At 43.3% G+C, this 15,910-nt stretch overlaps 1 protein-coding gene across 1 annotated transcript in view; it reads right to left on the bottom strand.

The window, feature by feature from the left end:
* Window positions 1-15,737, bottom strand: part of NHLRC2 (NHL repeat containing 2) — a 39,482-nt gene extending 23,745 nt beyond the window's left edge. The window contains exons 1-4 of the mRNA XM_004579808.4: window positions 15,372-15,737; window positions 10,955-11,107; window positions 2,599-3,054; window positions 97-218 (exon numbers count right to left, since the gene is read on the bottom strand). Of these exons, the coding sequence (XP_004579865.2) occupies window positions 97-218; window positions 2,599-3,054; window positions 10,955-11,107; window positions 15,372-15,549 (909 nt within the window). The 5' untranslated portion in view covers window positions 15,550-15,737. The remainder of the gene's footprint in view (window positions 1-96; window positions 219-2,598; window positions 3,055-10,954; window positions 11,108-15,371) is intronic.
* Between the last annotated feature and the right edge of the window lie 173 nt (window positions 15,738-15,910).

Raw genomic sequence — 15,910 nt, 5'->3', positions numbered from 1 at the left:
ACTGACATGCTTGCCACCCTTAAACTTCAAAGATTAAGCACAGCAAATGGCAGTATTTCTGATAAAAAGTACTAAAACTTTAAAATGAGCAATTACCTTTCTTATGAGGTGGTTTTCCGTATCTGCCACATATATGATGTTATTCGATATGGCTACACCTTGTGGAGAATTAAAAGTTGCCTCTGAAAATATCCCATCCTTTCTTCCAGGGTTGGGTCCTAAAAGACAAGTTAGTTATAAGACAAAATTTTTCCAGCCTAAAAGTCATCTTAACAAAACAAGAACTGTAATGTAGTGCTGGGATTTTAATGAAACATTATCTTTTAACAAACTGAAATGCTTTCAAATGACAGAATTCTCTCAAGAATGAGTTTCACTGTTAATAGGCTTTAAAAGTATAATAGTTACTAATGTATTTAAAAATAGTATCATGTATCTGAAGAAATGACAAAAGCATCTTAATTGCCTAGCCTAGAAAAAATTAAAAATAGGGGGCGCCGTTGTGGCATATCGGGTTAAGCTGTTGCCTGGGGCACAGGCATCCCATATGGTACTGGTCTGTGTTCCAGCTGCTGCATTTTTGATCCAGCTCCTTCTTAAAGTGTCTAGGAAAGCAACAGGGAACGGCCCAAGTGCTTGGGCTCCTGCACCAACACAGGATATTTGGAAGAAGCTCTTGGCTCCTGACTTAAACCGGGCCCTGCCCTGGTCATTGTAACCGTCTGAGGAGTGAACCAACAGATGGAAAAGCTCTGTTTTCTCTCTGTGTAACTCTACCTTTCAAATAAAGACAGAGTTTTCAAAAAAAGCTTTAAAAAGTTAATGATTTTCTAACAATTTTGGAAGATACTCTTCTTCAACAATACAATGGAAATGGTGATCCCTTTCCTAGGAAAACACACATGCCTGAAAACGCAAGCCGACTTAGATCGTGCTGGCCATTCAAGCGTTCCCTGAATCCCTAAGCTCCAGCTTAAAGATTCTCCTCTAGGACCACCCGGCACCATATCCCATCCTGCTTATACACGCTGAGAGAAACAGTCATCCCATTTCTCAGCATGCAGTTACTCCTAGGGATCAGGGAACAAGTCCCTCACAGCCTTGACGTCAATATCTGCAAGCTGCTTTGCAGAACTCTGCTGTCTCAGAACAGCTGCCAAACGCAGACAGTACGATTCAGAGCCAAGACCACAACAGTCTTGCTGTAAAGCCCAGCTCTGCTTCTCTCCAGTTGATCATTTGGGCATGTTCTTTGTGTCTTAGTTTTCCTTTTGTAAAACAGAACAAAAAAAATATTATCTAACTGTAGCACTGAGAACAAAAATAAGTAACTACAGGCAAAATACTTACAATGAGCCAGGCATATATGATTGTTAATATTACTAATGACAATAATAATATGGGACCAGTACTATGGAACAGCTGGCACAACAGCTGCCGGCAACACTGGCTCCCCATGTGGGCACCTGTTCAAGACCTGGCTGCTCTACTTTCGAACCCGCTCCCAGCTAACGTGCCAGGCAAAGCAGCAGGACATGGCCAAGTACTTGGGCCCCTGCCCCCACACAGAAGAACACCTGGCAGAAGCTCTAAGTTCGTGGGTTCAGCCTGCACAATGCCGGCCACTGAGACCTTTTGGAGAGTAAACCAAAAGAAAAGAAGATCTACGTCTTGTGACCCCACTGTCAACCAAAACCATGTCTCAAGTCATAGTCAATCAGTGCTTTCTCAGAACGTTTGGCTGAAGAATTCTTTTAATAAAGCAGAAAATTTATATTATTTTGAAAATCATTTAGTCTATTAAAAGTCTTTTAAATACTTCATTTCAAGCTGCTATATACTTTGTAATAGCTACATATTACAAATCAAAATACCAAACAGCCAAAATAAACACCAGAAGAGATACACACATCCTTAAAAAAAGAAAAACAACCCACAACATGAGACATAAATAATTCAAGAGCTAAGGAAAATTGCTTGGCATTCCAGAAACAGCATCAAGGCGTAGGAATATGATTAGCTTATTCACAATGGAAATCCAAATACCCCTACATTAGTACTAATGCTGGCATGTTAGGAATGACTGCAGACATAACTTACTTTTTTCTTTCACTGATAATTTTTTAAAATATCAGGCCACTCTGGATAAGCGGGATTAGTAAGAATGCACTTCACAGATTTTACTGGTAATGTAAATAAAGTAAGAGGCATTTTTGGATCAAAGATCAGAAAAATAACAGAGTAGAACAACCTCTCCTGGGACTGGTACCGTGGTACAGGAGGCTAAGACTCCACCAGCAGTACAGGATTCTCACACGGTCAACACTTCAAGCCCTAACTGCTCCAATTCTAATTCAGCTCCCTGTTAATGTGCCAGAGAAAGTCATGGTAGATGGCCCAATGTGGGAGACCCAGAAGCTGTTCCTGGCTTCTGGCTTTGGGGCAGCCCAGCTCCAGCTGTTGTGGCCACTGAGCTTGTTGAACTGCCTTTCTACAGTTTTTATTTAAAATTTTCAATTTTAATGTGACTATTTACTGAGTTACTTTTAAAAAACTATGTAAAACATATTATATAGCATGATTAGAAGTAAACTTTACCTCCGATGCTGTATTGAATCTGTCCATTCTTCAAAACAACCAAGATTCTATGATGGCCCGTGTCTGCTATTACCAATTGGTTAGTAACTTGGTCCACAGTTACTTTGCCAGGAAAAAGCAATGGTGAAGACGGCAAGGAATCTTTATAGAGTTTTATTCCAATTTTATGATCTCTGATTTGACCCCTCTCTTTGTAATACTTTAAAGCTATTGAAATATATAAAAATAATTTATCTTTGTGTCCTTCTCCAATTAAAGAAAACAACATGTTTCCACGGGGTCCAAGGATGACTAGCGTTGGCCAGCAGGAAACTTCTAATTCTTGCCAAAGGCTGGCATCTGCATCGTTAACCACCGGGTGGTTGATATTGTAACGTAGAACAGCACTCTTAATGTTATCCAGGACTTTTTCATTTGGAAACTTAGCCGAGTGAACGCCGACTATCTGAAGACCATCTGAAAGGGAAAAACTGGTTACACTCCATATTATGAAACTGCAAAAATGTGAGTATCATCATCATTCATTGGGTTTTCAGTCATTAACAAACATAAACAGTCTACAGAATATTTTAAAAACAAAGTATCTCAAGAGTAGGCATTGGCCTGGTGATGATCAGTTATGTCCTTGTTCCACACTGCAGGAATGCTTGCAGCTAACTGCTAGCTCTGGCTCAAGAAACCGGGTCCCTGCCACTCACGGGCAGAACTGGATGCAGTTCCCAGCTCTTAGCCTGAGTCCCTGTCCAGCCCAGGGCATTGTAGGCATCTGGAGAGTAAGCAAGCAGAACAGGGCTGTCTCTCTGCCCCCTCAAGGTCAAAGAAAAAAAGAGGGAGTGGCAGAGGATGACACTATGACTCAATTGGCTAATCCTCCCCTTTGTAAGCACTGTGACCCCTGGGATCCCATATGGGTACTGGTTCATGTCCAGGCTATTCCACTTCCCATCCAGCCCCCTGCTTGTGGTCTGGGAAAGCAGCAGAGGATGGCCCAAAGCCTTGGGACCCTGCACCCACGTGGGAGACTCTGAAAGAAGCTCCTGGCTTCAGATCAGCTCAGTTCCAGCCACTGTGGCCATGGGGGAGTGAACCAGTGGATGGATGATCTTTCTGATTCTCCTCTCTACAAATCTGCCTTTCCAATAAAAATAAACTTCTTTAAAAAAAAAAAAAGGAAGAGTAGAACTAAGTGTCTTTAACTGCATGAAACACATGCATAAACAATAAATTTAAATCTTATGGCAATCTTGATCACCACATACAATCATATTCAAATTTATGTTTTTTCTGCAGTATAAAACTGATTGTGACCTTTATTTAGGTAAGGGGTGGGGAAACTTATTTTTGCCAAGAGCCATTTGGATACTTATAACATCATTTGTTGGCCACACAAAACCATCAACTTAAACATTAGCCTTTTGTAGATTTATTGACTTTTGAGCCCCACCTTCAGTTGCCTTGGCAGGGCCACACCAAGTAAATTCACGGGCCTTATAAAGCCCTTGGGCCAGACATTCCCCATCCAATTTTGACTAAGCTATAAAAAAAGAAAATGCTTATTTTTTTTAAGTTGAAACAATTCCCACCTTGAATAAGTCTCCAAAATTCAAAGTGACTATGAGGAACCTTACTGATATATTTGTCACATTATTCTTTTACATTTTTTCTGATCTGACCTTACACTACAGATTTAATGACTGCAAGCCAGATATTTCCATAATATAAGGATTTGTATTTGTTTAAAATTCTTATTATATACTAATAGAATAAAGCTGCTTATAAACTCTACAACTGCTAAAAACAGAAACAACATATTTATTTATTTATTTATTTTCAAGAGATCACTACAGAGACAAAACTACAAGAAGTATCAGGCTGGGTTCAAAGAATTCAATATTGACAACCAAGTTAACAGAGGTAATAACAGCTAAACAAATATGAATCTCCCAACATTTCCGTAAAAAAAAAAAAAACACTCAAACCAGCATAAAAAAATATAACCATACAAAATAGAAAATGTAATTCCACAGCAGCCCATCATTCTATTACAGCGAGTAGCTCTAAAGAAAGCAGATGCACAGCACATACATACAGACACCTAGGTGTGAGGCCTGAGAAAGTAAACATAATCAGGTAGACTGTAGGAGGAAGATTAGAAAACTGAGAAGAGAAAGCCACATTAAGGGAGATCCCAGTTCAGTCCCGTCCCTTCCTGTAGCTTTGCTCTAAGAGTAGACCCAAGTTTTAGAGCCATTTTAAGTGGTTTAAGCACCGACAGAAATCCCATAACTGGGAACATGGGAAGTGGGAGAGTACGGCGGAAACCAAGGGGGGGGGGACAGATCTGAGAAAGCAATTCGCCATTCTGCACAGAAACACCCAAATTACACACATGCGCAATAGACCCAAAGAAGTATGAGAATTCAGGACTGAATCACTGAGCTGACAGGAGAGTAGATGGAGAATGAGACAGGACTTCTAATTTGAACTGAGAGGACTGAACGTGTGCTAAAACACATCCATTTCCGCTCTCAGGTGGCTGGAAGAGAATCCATAGTATCCACTGTAACTTCCAACAACTAGGATACAGCCCAAAATTACCTGACACTCAAAAAACATTGTAATGGGCTCATCATGGTGACTCAATTGGCTAATCCTCCCCTTGCAAGCACCAGGATTTCATATGGATGCCAGTTCATGTCCAGGTTGCTCTACTTCCCTTCCAGCTCCCTGCTTATGGCTTGGGGAAACAGCGGAGGTTGGCCCAAAGCCTTGGTACCCTGTATCCACACGGGAAACCCAGAAGAAGCTCCTGGCTCCTGGCTACGGATCAGCTTAGTTCTGGCCATCACAGCTATTTGGAAAGTGAACCAGCAAAGGGAAAATCTGTCTGTCTCTCCTTCTCTCTGTAAATCTGCCTTTCCAGTAAAAATAAACAAATTTTTACCAAAAAAAATGCATTGTCATGTGACCTATTATAAAAAACATTTTAAGCACCAACACTGAAACAAAGATGACACGTGAATTAGTAGACAATGGTTTTAAAGCAGCTATAGTAACTAAAATTCATAAGATTAAGAAAACTATTTAAGAGATGAATGAAAACATAGGAAACATCAACAAAAAAATGGAAACCATAGGAAAAAATCAAAAGTTCAGAACGGAGATACCTGCATACCATATTTATAATAAACTTACTGAATGAGGTTAATCATAAAAGAATCAATGAACTTAAAGTGTAATAATGATCTATATAAAGAACACAAAGGGAGGACAGCAGGAGACAATGTAAGGACTTGCATTCTCTCCTTGTGGGGAGACTAGGACGGAATTCCTGGCTTCTGGCTCACGCCTGACCCAGACCTGGTGGTTGTGGCTCTGTGAGGGTATACCAGCAGATGGAAATCTCTACTTCTCCCTACCCTTCCTCCTTTCAAATAAATAAACCTTCAAAACAACAAGCCAAATGAAAACCAGAACACCAAGGTGGAAGGCCTCCTCACTCAGCTTTTTCAACTTGTGGGCCAAGTATTAAGTTGCACCTTCTATCGCATCATTGCCTTTGGATGCCACCGGCTCAGGCTTGCAAGTTCTGGTGTGCCTGTGCTACCCTTACAGTCTGTATGTATTGGTCCCTCAAAGTTTCCTGGGTTGGAGGTGTGGCTCTTAGTGGGCAGTGCTGCTCTGAGACCATGAACACTAATGGTGCAGATGCATTCAAGACATGTTAGGCAGTAATGGGGAAAGACAACCAGCTGCAAGAAAGCAAAATGATTCCAGTGACAGTTGAAGGAATGCTCCTGTAACAACCTAGGTATGTCTGCTTTTGTCAACACATATTGAACTTACCTTCTGAGTAATATAAAAATCTTTCGGTTTTAAGCTGCCAGGATTTTCATATAGTAGGATATTATTGAAGCAATGCTTCTTTGAAACTACAAATGGTATGATTATTTTTATGTCTGAAATGCTGAAAAATGTATTTAACAATATCTAATAGTCAAATACAAAAAACAGATTGGTCAGTCACTACTCTACACTTCACTAAAAACAAAACAAAACAAAACAAAACATATCAAGAGGTATGTTAGGAAACCAACTCCTTGAAGAGGGCAGGCAAAAAAACAATTTAAAAAGGACTCTGCCCTACAGCTTTCGTTGATGTCCATGATATAAACACCGCCACTAAGGGCCACCTGTAAGTGGTTATAAAACGCCTGATGTTGAACAAATGGCTCTCATGAGCCGTGGGAGCCAGTTCTAACACACAGACTACATCCTCTCAAATGAAGCACAATTTTGCTCTTACAATATTCATTTTAGAATCAGAGATGAAACCACACCTCTGTGTCAATATTTACCCATAAACCATTTTTATGTCAAGGTTCAGAAGACTATATTTGTAGTCGGGAAACTACCACCACCAACCACCTCTGCAACTCTCCCATCTTACAACTCAGATGCCGTGTTCACGGAACAAGAAGCCTTCATTGTTCCCTTCCCACGACGCCTTGACCCCCGACCTGCCTCCATGAACGCGCCCACTCTAAGGACCTCGCCTAGTGGCATTAGGTAGTCCTTTGACACTAGTATATTTCACTCAGTTCATCTACACTGGCAGAATTTCCTTCCTAATGTTCCTCAGCCCCTCTGGCTTTGTTCCCTTTATTTTCTTTAATCTTTTTCTGTTATTCAGGCCCAGTATTTTCAGGTCCTTATCTCCATGTCGGCTGATTCTTTTTTCTGCCTATTCAAATCTGCCTTTGAATCTCTAGTGAAATTTTCACTTCAGTATAATTTTGTCTTCAGAATTATGGATTTTTAAGCTTTCATTTCATTGTTATTTTCATTTTGCTCATATACTTTTTTTTTAAGATTTATTTTTTTTTGGAAACCCAGATATAGACAGGAGGAAAAACAGAGAGGAAGATCTCCTGCTGTTGATACACTCTCCAAGTGACTGCAAGGGCCAGAGCTGAGCCGATCTGAAGCCAGGAGGTTGGAGCCTCTTCCGGGTCTCCCATGTGGGTGCAGGGTCCCAAGGCTTTGGGCCGTGCTCTACTGCTTTCCCAGGCCACAGGCGGGGAGCTGGTGGGAAGCGGGGCCACTGGGATTAGAACCAGCGCCCATATGGGATTCTGGCGTGTGCAAGATGAGGACTTTAGCCACTAGGCTACCGTGCTGGGCCTGTTTTCACTTCATCAGTTATTTCTCTCTGTCTCCTACTCTGCCATAAGGGCTTCTTCAAGTAAGTTTCAACTATGCTCTAACCCTGCAGACGTTCCTGTATGCCTGGTGACTTTTTGTTACTGTTGAAAACAGGACATTTGCATCTCAAGATATGAGCCCACCCTTTCCTCTCCAGGTTTATTGTGTTTTGCTTCACTGACTGACCTTGGCGTCTCAGTCAAGAACCCACTCTGAGGAGTACACTGAGCGGTGTGCGGGGCCCCTAGGATTGCAGTGACTTGCCAAGGTCCCGGAGCATGCTGTTGCTTCAGTGTCCTAGTCTTCACTGGTTGGCTCCCACGAGAGAAAAATGAACGGAGATAAAACAGAAAAGACCTTTAACTTGTTTCACTTCATCAGGAGGGAGAGAGCTACAGCCACAGGGGAAGGTGATTGCCACTGACCGCCTCCGCCTCCGTTTCTGGGATCACGGGAAACACTCCTTGATCAGAGTAGCATCCCTGGTGTTGGAAAACAGGGTCCTTTTGCCCACCCTGGCTTCACAAGCTGCATGCACGCAGGCCCAGAAATATGTGTTCCAAAGCCTGCCAGAGAGCTGGAGCTGGGCGGCGGCCACTGTGCTAAGAGCTGACTTTGATTGAAATTAAACACATTGCACAGTGAGTGTGCCCCTTGAAAGTGGAAAGCCTGCAGCATAAGCTCCAGAGTTCCGAGGCCGCTACATGAGATGAACTCTGGTGTGCCAGTCTAGGCAGATTCCTGCTGCTGCCCACTGCTCCATCTTCTCAGCGTCCTAATCTCTATTTTAAAAAGCATTTTACTTTCTAAAAGTGCATCTATATGTGGAGGAAAAAAAAAACCCCACTAAGATGTATTCATTAATTTTAAAGGCAGGGAGGGAAAAAGGAAGAGATCCTCCATTTGCCAGTTCATTCCCTAAGTAGCTGCATGGCAAGGCTGGGCCAGGTCAAAGCCAGGAGCGTCCTCTTGAACTCACAGGTGGCAGGAATGTAAGCACCTGGGCCACCCTCTGCTGCTTTCTCAGAAAAATATTTTAAAATTTTTGTAGCAATGTGCTATAAATGCTTTTAATAGTAAACTAGCGGATTGCAAACATCCATTCCAGGATGTCACTCAGTTTGCCTCTGGTGTGTACTTGACCGATTCAGTTAACCAAATGGCCTTTAAAAGGTGATCTTAGGTATGGAAACATGGTATGCTTAACATAACATGTACCACCTTTCTAAAACACAAACGTTTACACCCTTCTACTAAAAAACAAACCAAAATCTGCTCTCTGGGGCCTGGGCCTGGCCTGTGTTCTGGTGTGGAGGGTGACGTTCCAGCGGTGACACCCTCATGGGTGTTGGTTTGTGTCCTGGAAGCTACGTTTGCGATCCAGCTGCCTGCTAATGGTCTGGGAGCAGCACATCTTGATACGATGCAATTCACAACCTGCTTCTTACCTAACTCCCATGCCTGTCTTCTTTTACCTTCACAAGCCCTTATCATCTTGCCACATTAAATGACTTTCCTGTTGCTGGAGCAAGCTCCTGCTCCTCTGTGATTTCACTCTGGCTTGCCTAACGCTTCCTCAGCACGCAGTATTCCTTCTGCCTCGTTTTCATCTTCAGCTGAACTGCTCATTGCTTTTCAAGCACCAGTCCCATTGTCTACTTCACTGAGAAATCTTTTCCAGTGTTTCTAGGCCCGTGGAGTTACTTATTGCCACAGATTCCATCGTGTTTTTCAGTTCGCTTTGCTATGCAGTTCCTCAGCAGCTAGCAGCCTGTACACAACTCATGCTCAGTAACAGCACAGTGCGAACAGGAAGCACAGACACCCAAAACCAAGCAGATAACAGGACACCCATACATTAATTAAATAAACCATAAATTAATTTTTAAAAACAGAATTTGGCTACTGAGAATATTCAATTTCTCCTCAGATGTCTGGATTGGCAATTTTAACATAAAATTTACTATAACTTAAATTTATTTTTATTTAAAAAGTAGAGAGTGAGTGATCTTCTGTTTGCTGGTTCATTCCCCAAATGTCTATCACAGCCAGGACTGGGTCAGACGGCCACCAGCAGCCTGGAACTCTGTCTGCAACTCCCACGTGTGTGGCACAAACCTGGCTCCTCGACCTCTCATAGCTGCACCCAAGGAGCACGCCAGCAGGCAGCTGGGCCTGGAAGAGGGACTGGCACCTGAACCCACACTCCAACGTGGGACGTGATGTGAGCATCCTAACGTCGCACCAAGACACAACCTGTTTTCATTCTCAAGCAGGTGAAGTTGCACTACAGATCTCACATCACTCCTTAAAAACCAACATTCAGGATATACTTAATTCTTCGCACATATATAAGGGTTCTCCAAAAAGCAGATGGAAAATCTATATTATTTTTTTATTCACATTTTCATGGACTTTCCAAAGTACATGTGCATAGTCTGTTATTACCATCTCTATTTCTCACTAGATCAGTGATGTTATCTTTCTGTATCCACTCCAAATACAGGGCTCCAATTCACTGGAATTTAATTAAGGAGAATCTTTAGTTTAATTTACTCCCTTGCTACTATTGTAAAAAAGTAAACAAGAAAAAAGATCTAAACACTAAGTGAAATCTCTTATATTTTCAGACTTTGTACTACTATAAAATAAGGACTGTGGATACACTATGGAAAACGTCAGCTATAAATCATTTTTAAATGATGAAGGGTCAAATAAAAAGCTGCTATAATATTTTGCATTGTAGTATATAGCTCATTTGATATTAACAAGAGTTTAATTTCCTACTAGAACTTTAAATCTTTATATCAAGGGAGAAGAGTACAAAATTAGGATGTGTTTCATTTTCTTCTTCATAAAACACATTTGAATACATTTAAAAACATGACAAAATCTTTTAAAATACCTATTCACGTAAAAATGAATTCTATCCTCTCCTCAGAGAAAGCCATATCCGAAATGCTGGTTCTCTAGGGAGCAGACTGAGGCTCAAGGCTGCTTGAAAAGACACACGGAGTCTCTCAACACGCCAGCCAGACTCCTCACAACACGCTGAAGCCCCGCCAAGCTCCACTGGGCCACGCGCAGCCGAGGCAGCTGCTCTCACAGGGCCTGCGCCAGGAGAACCCGGCAGACACTGGAGGGCACGTACCTTTATCAGAGAAGGTGTGTTCCAACGCATGGAGATCAGGCAACACGTGAATACAGTTGATGCAGCAGTAGGTAAAGAAATCGAGCACGACCACTTTTCCACACAGATCCTTGTAAACAGAAAGAGGCTCTTCTGTGTTCAACCACTCTAACCCTGCAAGTTACACAAAATAAACTGCAATCATTAAAAGGAAAAAAGGAACAAATGTGAACATGTGGGGTTAGTGTCAGGGTTCAACAGGCTAATCCTCCACCTTTAAGCACTGGCATCCCATACGGGAACTGGTTCTAGTCTCAGCTGCTCCTCTTCTGAACCAGCTCCCGGGGAAGACAGTGGGGAAGGCCCAGGTCCTCGGGACCCTAAATGCACATGAACCAGGGATCAGCTCAGCTCTGGCCTTTGCAGCCATCCAGCCATTATTTCTGTAAATCTAACTTTCTAATAAAAATAAGTTTCCTTTTTTTAAAAAATGTGAATTTTTGGTTTTTGTAAGACTAGTGCGTACAGTCAAGAGTGTATGGAGATTCTGGTACATTAACAGGTTGTGATGAATTACATTATCGAAGAGCACATTTTTCAAGCAATAAATAAAAGACATGATATTTCCTCACAGACTGTAATAAAACAGATCTTTGTGATCGTCAGAAAGACAAGGCTAGAGATGAAAAGGTCAATGGAAGAAAAGAGGGGCCAGCACACAGGCAGGAAGAGCCAGAGCACAGAGGACAGGAAGCTGTGTTAGCACATAGTCTGCAAATACAGCAAGAGAAGGCTGCTGAATTCTTTCGGAAATGGTGTCATACTGTATGTGTGAAAAGATATTTTAAAAGAAAGGCAAAAAAACAAGAAGACATTTCAAATATTCAGAGAACCTACTTGCATACAGAGTTAGGCATCAAGAATGAAAAGTCAAACTTGAAAAAACAATAAGACAACTGCAAAAAGAAAGAAACATATGCATGGGCAAGCATACACGATGCCTAAGCCAGCTCTGTAAAAGGCACATGTCCTGAATTCAGATGAGATGCTCTATGCAAGATGTTTGAAATGCAAAATTCAGAAAACAGTTACTGGTGTAGAGTTCATGAAAGCAACAATATCGAAGAACATGTTCCCTCTTTCCAAAGTATCATAATCTCATTAATCTGTACTCCCACAATTACAATTACCTGAGTATCACAATTTTAACTCCACTTACACAGATTTTATTAAACTAATATTAAACATATAGCATCTTTATTTAACCAGTTTTCAAAAAATATATTAAATTTATTACCACTGCTTGTGAGTAAGTGCAGATTCTAAAATTAATTATGCCTTAAAACAGCTATTTGGAAGTAATTTGTAGTAACCGAAAGCCAAAACCATGTGGATGGAGTATACACAGTAGTTCTCCACTCACAGGGGACAAACTCCAAGATCCCTATTGATGGTACAAACAACCACAGTACCAAATCCTGCCATTTACATTTAGTTAAGCACGTTTCAGGAACTGTGGCTGTAAATTTCAGCAGTTTAGGGTACAACTGCAAAACTAGCATGGGTTTCTTGCTGTTCACCATTCAAGGACACAAGACCCAGGAGGTGACTTCTCCCCTTAGGTGAGAACTTTGACCGTTTTGCTTGCAGCAGCACGGTCCAGATTCGCTTGGCATGTCTGAACTGTTAGCAACATGACCCCGGTGCTTCACTTGCATACAAGCACTGGGGCATCTAGAAAGCTGATCCGATGCTGTAACAGCTCTTAGAGTACCTGCTGAAAGCAGTGAGTCACATCCCGGGCACCCCTGCAGCAGAAAGGCACCAGAGAGGCACGGCGCTTCCTTGAACCACACAGACCCAAGCACAATCTAAAACATACAGGCGGCCTGTTTCTGGAACTGACAACACTACAGGAACAACTAATGCCTCATAATAGTAACTACAGCTCCTCAGCTGGGACGAAACTCTGTAAACAACTATTCTACCACACAGTACAAACTAGCGAGGAATCAAGCTGCAGTCCTTACTTCTCTCTTCTGGACAAAGTCAACCACATACCAACCAAGGCATGATACAGAATGCAGCCCTAAGCAGCGCACACTCAGATTTCACACTTACTTGAAAAATGTGTTTGTGAACTTGTCTTCTCTGAGCAAATGACATTTCAGCTCCTGTGCTGGCTGCTTACCAGACTTAATGATACAGTGTATTTTAAAACAACACTACTGAATACAATAAACTACCAACACTTTGTAAGCTTTCTTACGAATTAACCACTCTTAACATTACTGTCACATAGTAACACTGAAAGATAACTGCATTTCTACAAGTGAGAAAGTAAGGCTTGAGCAAATCAAGTCATATACATTAACAAATGGATAAACTCAATCCCAGGTCTGCCAGTCTGTCAGAATGAAAATCATTAAGCTGCTCTGCCTGCAGCACACATACGTCTTCTAAAAAGAAAAAAGAAAAAAAGACAACACAGTTTAGAGGACAGCTATTGCATATGACTTTGCAACTGCAAGGTACTGACTTTGCTTGAAATGCAGAGCCAGAGAAACAGGGACCCTCCATGCCCTGATTCACTCCCCCAATGGCCACAGCTGAATCAGGAGCTTCTTCTGGGTCTCCCATGTGGCTGCAGGGGCCCAAGGACTTGGGCCAGCCTCTATCGCTTTCCCAGGCCATAAGGAGGGAGCTAGATGGGAAGTGGAAACAGTCAGGACACAAACCAGTGCCCAAAGGGGATGTTGGCACTGCAGTTGGAGGCTTAGCCTAGTTCGCCACCATACTGGTCTTACACTCACTTCTAAAACTTCTGACCTTAATAATCAGGTCCAGCACAAAATCTGACTATGCCAATACAAAGCCTGATAATGAGTATTGCTTATGAGTCAAGGAAGTCATGTCGCATGGTAATGAAAATACACTCACTGTAAATGTGAAATGATTAGAAAACAATCGTCCCGCATCCTAGCCAGAGGTCCGCTGACCAACAGCCGTGTAACTGACAACCTACTTACCAAGTCTTTTTATTATTTCATTCTGATATTACCAAGTCTTTAAAAGTGTATACATTCTGCATTGGCTGGTGCAGTAATGGGCTGAACCTGACCATGCATGGCTGGTGTACACGTCAGGTCTGAGGTCACCAGAGGCAAGGTTCCTTGAGGGGACTTCACTGCTGGACTGCTGGACTCAGGCCCTGGCCATAGTAAAAATCGCAAGATACACTGTCCAACCTTAGAATGCATGTATCAGGACTGGGCCTCCTCAGTTACTGATGCCAGAGGCACGCAGGGCTAGGACAGCTGGCTCATCGAGGCAAGCAGGACAGTTTGGACAACTCCCCTGGCCAAGCTTTGCAGCATGCTTCTGGGCCTGTGGGTGGGCTCAGTGGATTCGGTTAGCCACTAGACCTTGGAAAGCCGGTCTCAACCCTGGAGCAATGAAGCCAACAACTTCTCAGAACTAACAAAACCACTCAAGTAACACCCTCGGAACACTCCTCCCCACAGTGTGGTCTCTAAGACATCATCAAACAAGCTGATCCCCAGGTGTTGATGTGGGTTAACCACAAGCAGCGGCCTCTCCTTCCCTTTCCCTCCTTTAGACACAGGAGAAAAAAATATTTTGGAAACATGTCCCACCCACCTTCCTCCATATCAACCCTCCAACCCTCGTTAGAGACCCCCACGGGCATTGCTCTCAACTATGTAACCAATATAAATAAATAAATAAATAAATAAATAAATAAATAAATAAAAGCATGCACATATTTTCGTTTCTTTGATGGGTTAAGTATGATGCACTGAATTCTGCTACAATTCCACAAAAGTTCTAAAGTAAGACAAACAAAAAAAAGCACTTGTTAAGGTCGGTGCAAAAAGCTTGGAGAAAGACCCACGGGGCACTCTGCTGTCAGAGCAGCTTCTGTAATACCTTCCACGAGATCAGTGAACCCGGCCACAGCCAACCCATTAACTATACATGTGATGTCAGTGTCACGCCGGGACACTAGCCAGCACCCCCAGGCAAAACAATGGCCAAGCCCGACCAGGGCCCAGCTCTTGGGGGGCTGTTACACCCTCCTGTGCCAAACGCTCACACAGCAGGGGTGCGAATCTAGGAGACTGGCTATCATTGATTCCGACTTTTCAAATGCATCATCACTTGTCACGACTTGGAAGGCAGAGCGCTGGAACTGAACTCGGGCAGTGACTTACGGGGGCGGTCCTGGGCAAGGCATTTCACTAACGCCATTTCCTCAACTCCAAAAACAGGTTTTAGCCAAAGCACCCCAGCTAGGAAGCTGCCGGGGACCCTCGGGTAGAGCAGGCGAGCCGGGGCTCAGGTGGGCGCCACCCCGCCGAGGAAGCGCCGAGGTCCCGGGAGGGGAAACCCCCGCACACCCCGAAAGCAGACCTCTCACCTTCCGGGAACTCGGGCACTGACAGGTCCTGCTCCCAGCCGTCCACCTTCTGCAGATACTGGTAGACCAGGCTGTCCTTCTCCTGCTGCGTGACGGCGTCCAGCAGGGCGTACTCGAGCGACGTCTGCGCGGGCAGCAGGCCCGCCAGACTGCAGCCCCGGGCCGCGGGCGCCGCCATGTTCTCTCCCGGCTCCCTGAGGCGGCCGCGGGAGACACAGGAAGCGTCTACAAGCCTTTGGTTTCCAGACGGCACATTCACCTCACCCGCCGCCTGACTCACTCCAGGCCACAGACTTTTTTTTTTTTTTTAGGCATGCGTTCAAACGCCAAAGTCCAAGTAACCGCCAGTCCCGGGCACGTAATTAAAACCCACTCCGCCCCTTCTCGGTGCTCTCGCCGCCGCGAAGCATGGACATTCACGGTGGCAGATTCGACATGGCAAAGGCGTCAGGGACCGCGTTCTAGACGCGCGAAGGGAACGCTTCCGGCCCCGCACTTTGGAAACTAGCACAAGTTAGAACAGAAAAAAGTTAAAATAA

This window comes from Ochotona princeps, chromosome 13, assembly GCF_030435755.1.
Source record: "Ochotona princeps isolate mOchPri1 chromosome 13, mOchPri1.hap1, whole genome shotgun sequence".
NCBI classification, from domain to species: Eukaryota; Metazoa; Chordata; class Mammalia; order Lagomorpha; family Ochotonidae; genus Ochotona; species Ochotona princeps.
The sequence above is the reverse complement of the archived record's forward strand: the minus strand, read 5'-3'. Positions and strand labels throughout refer to the sequence as shown.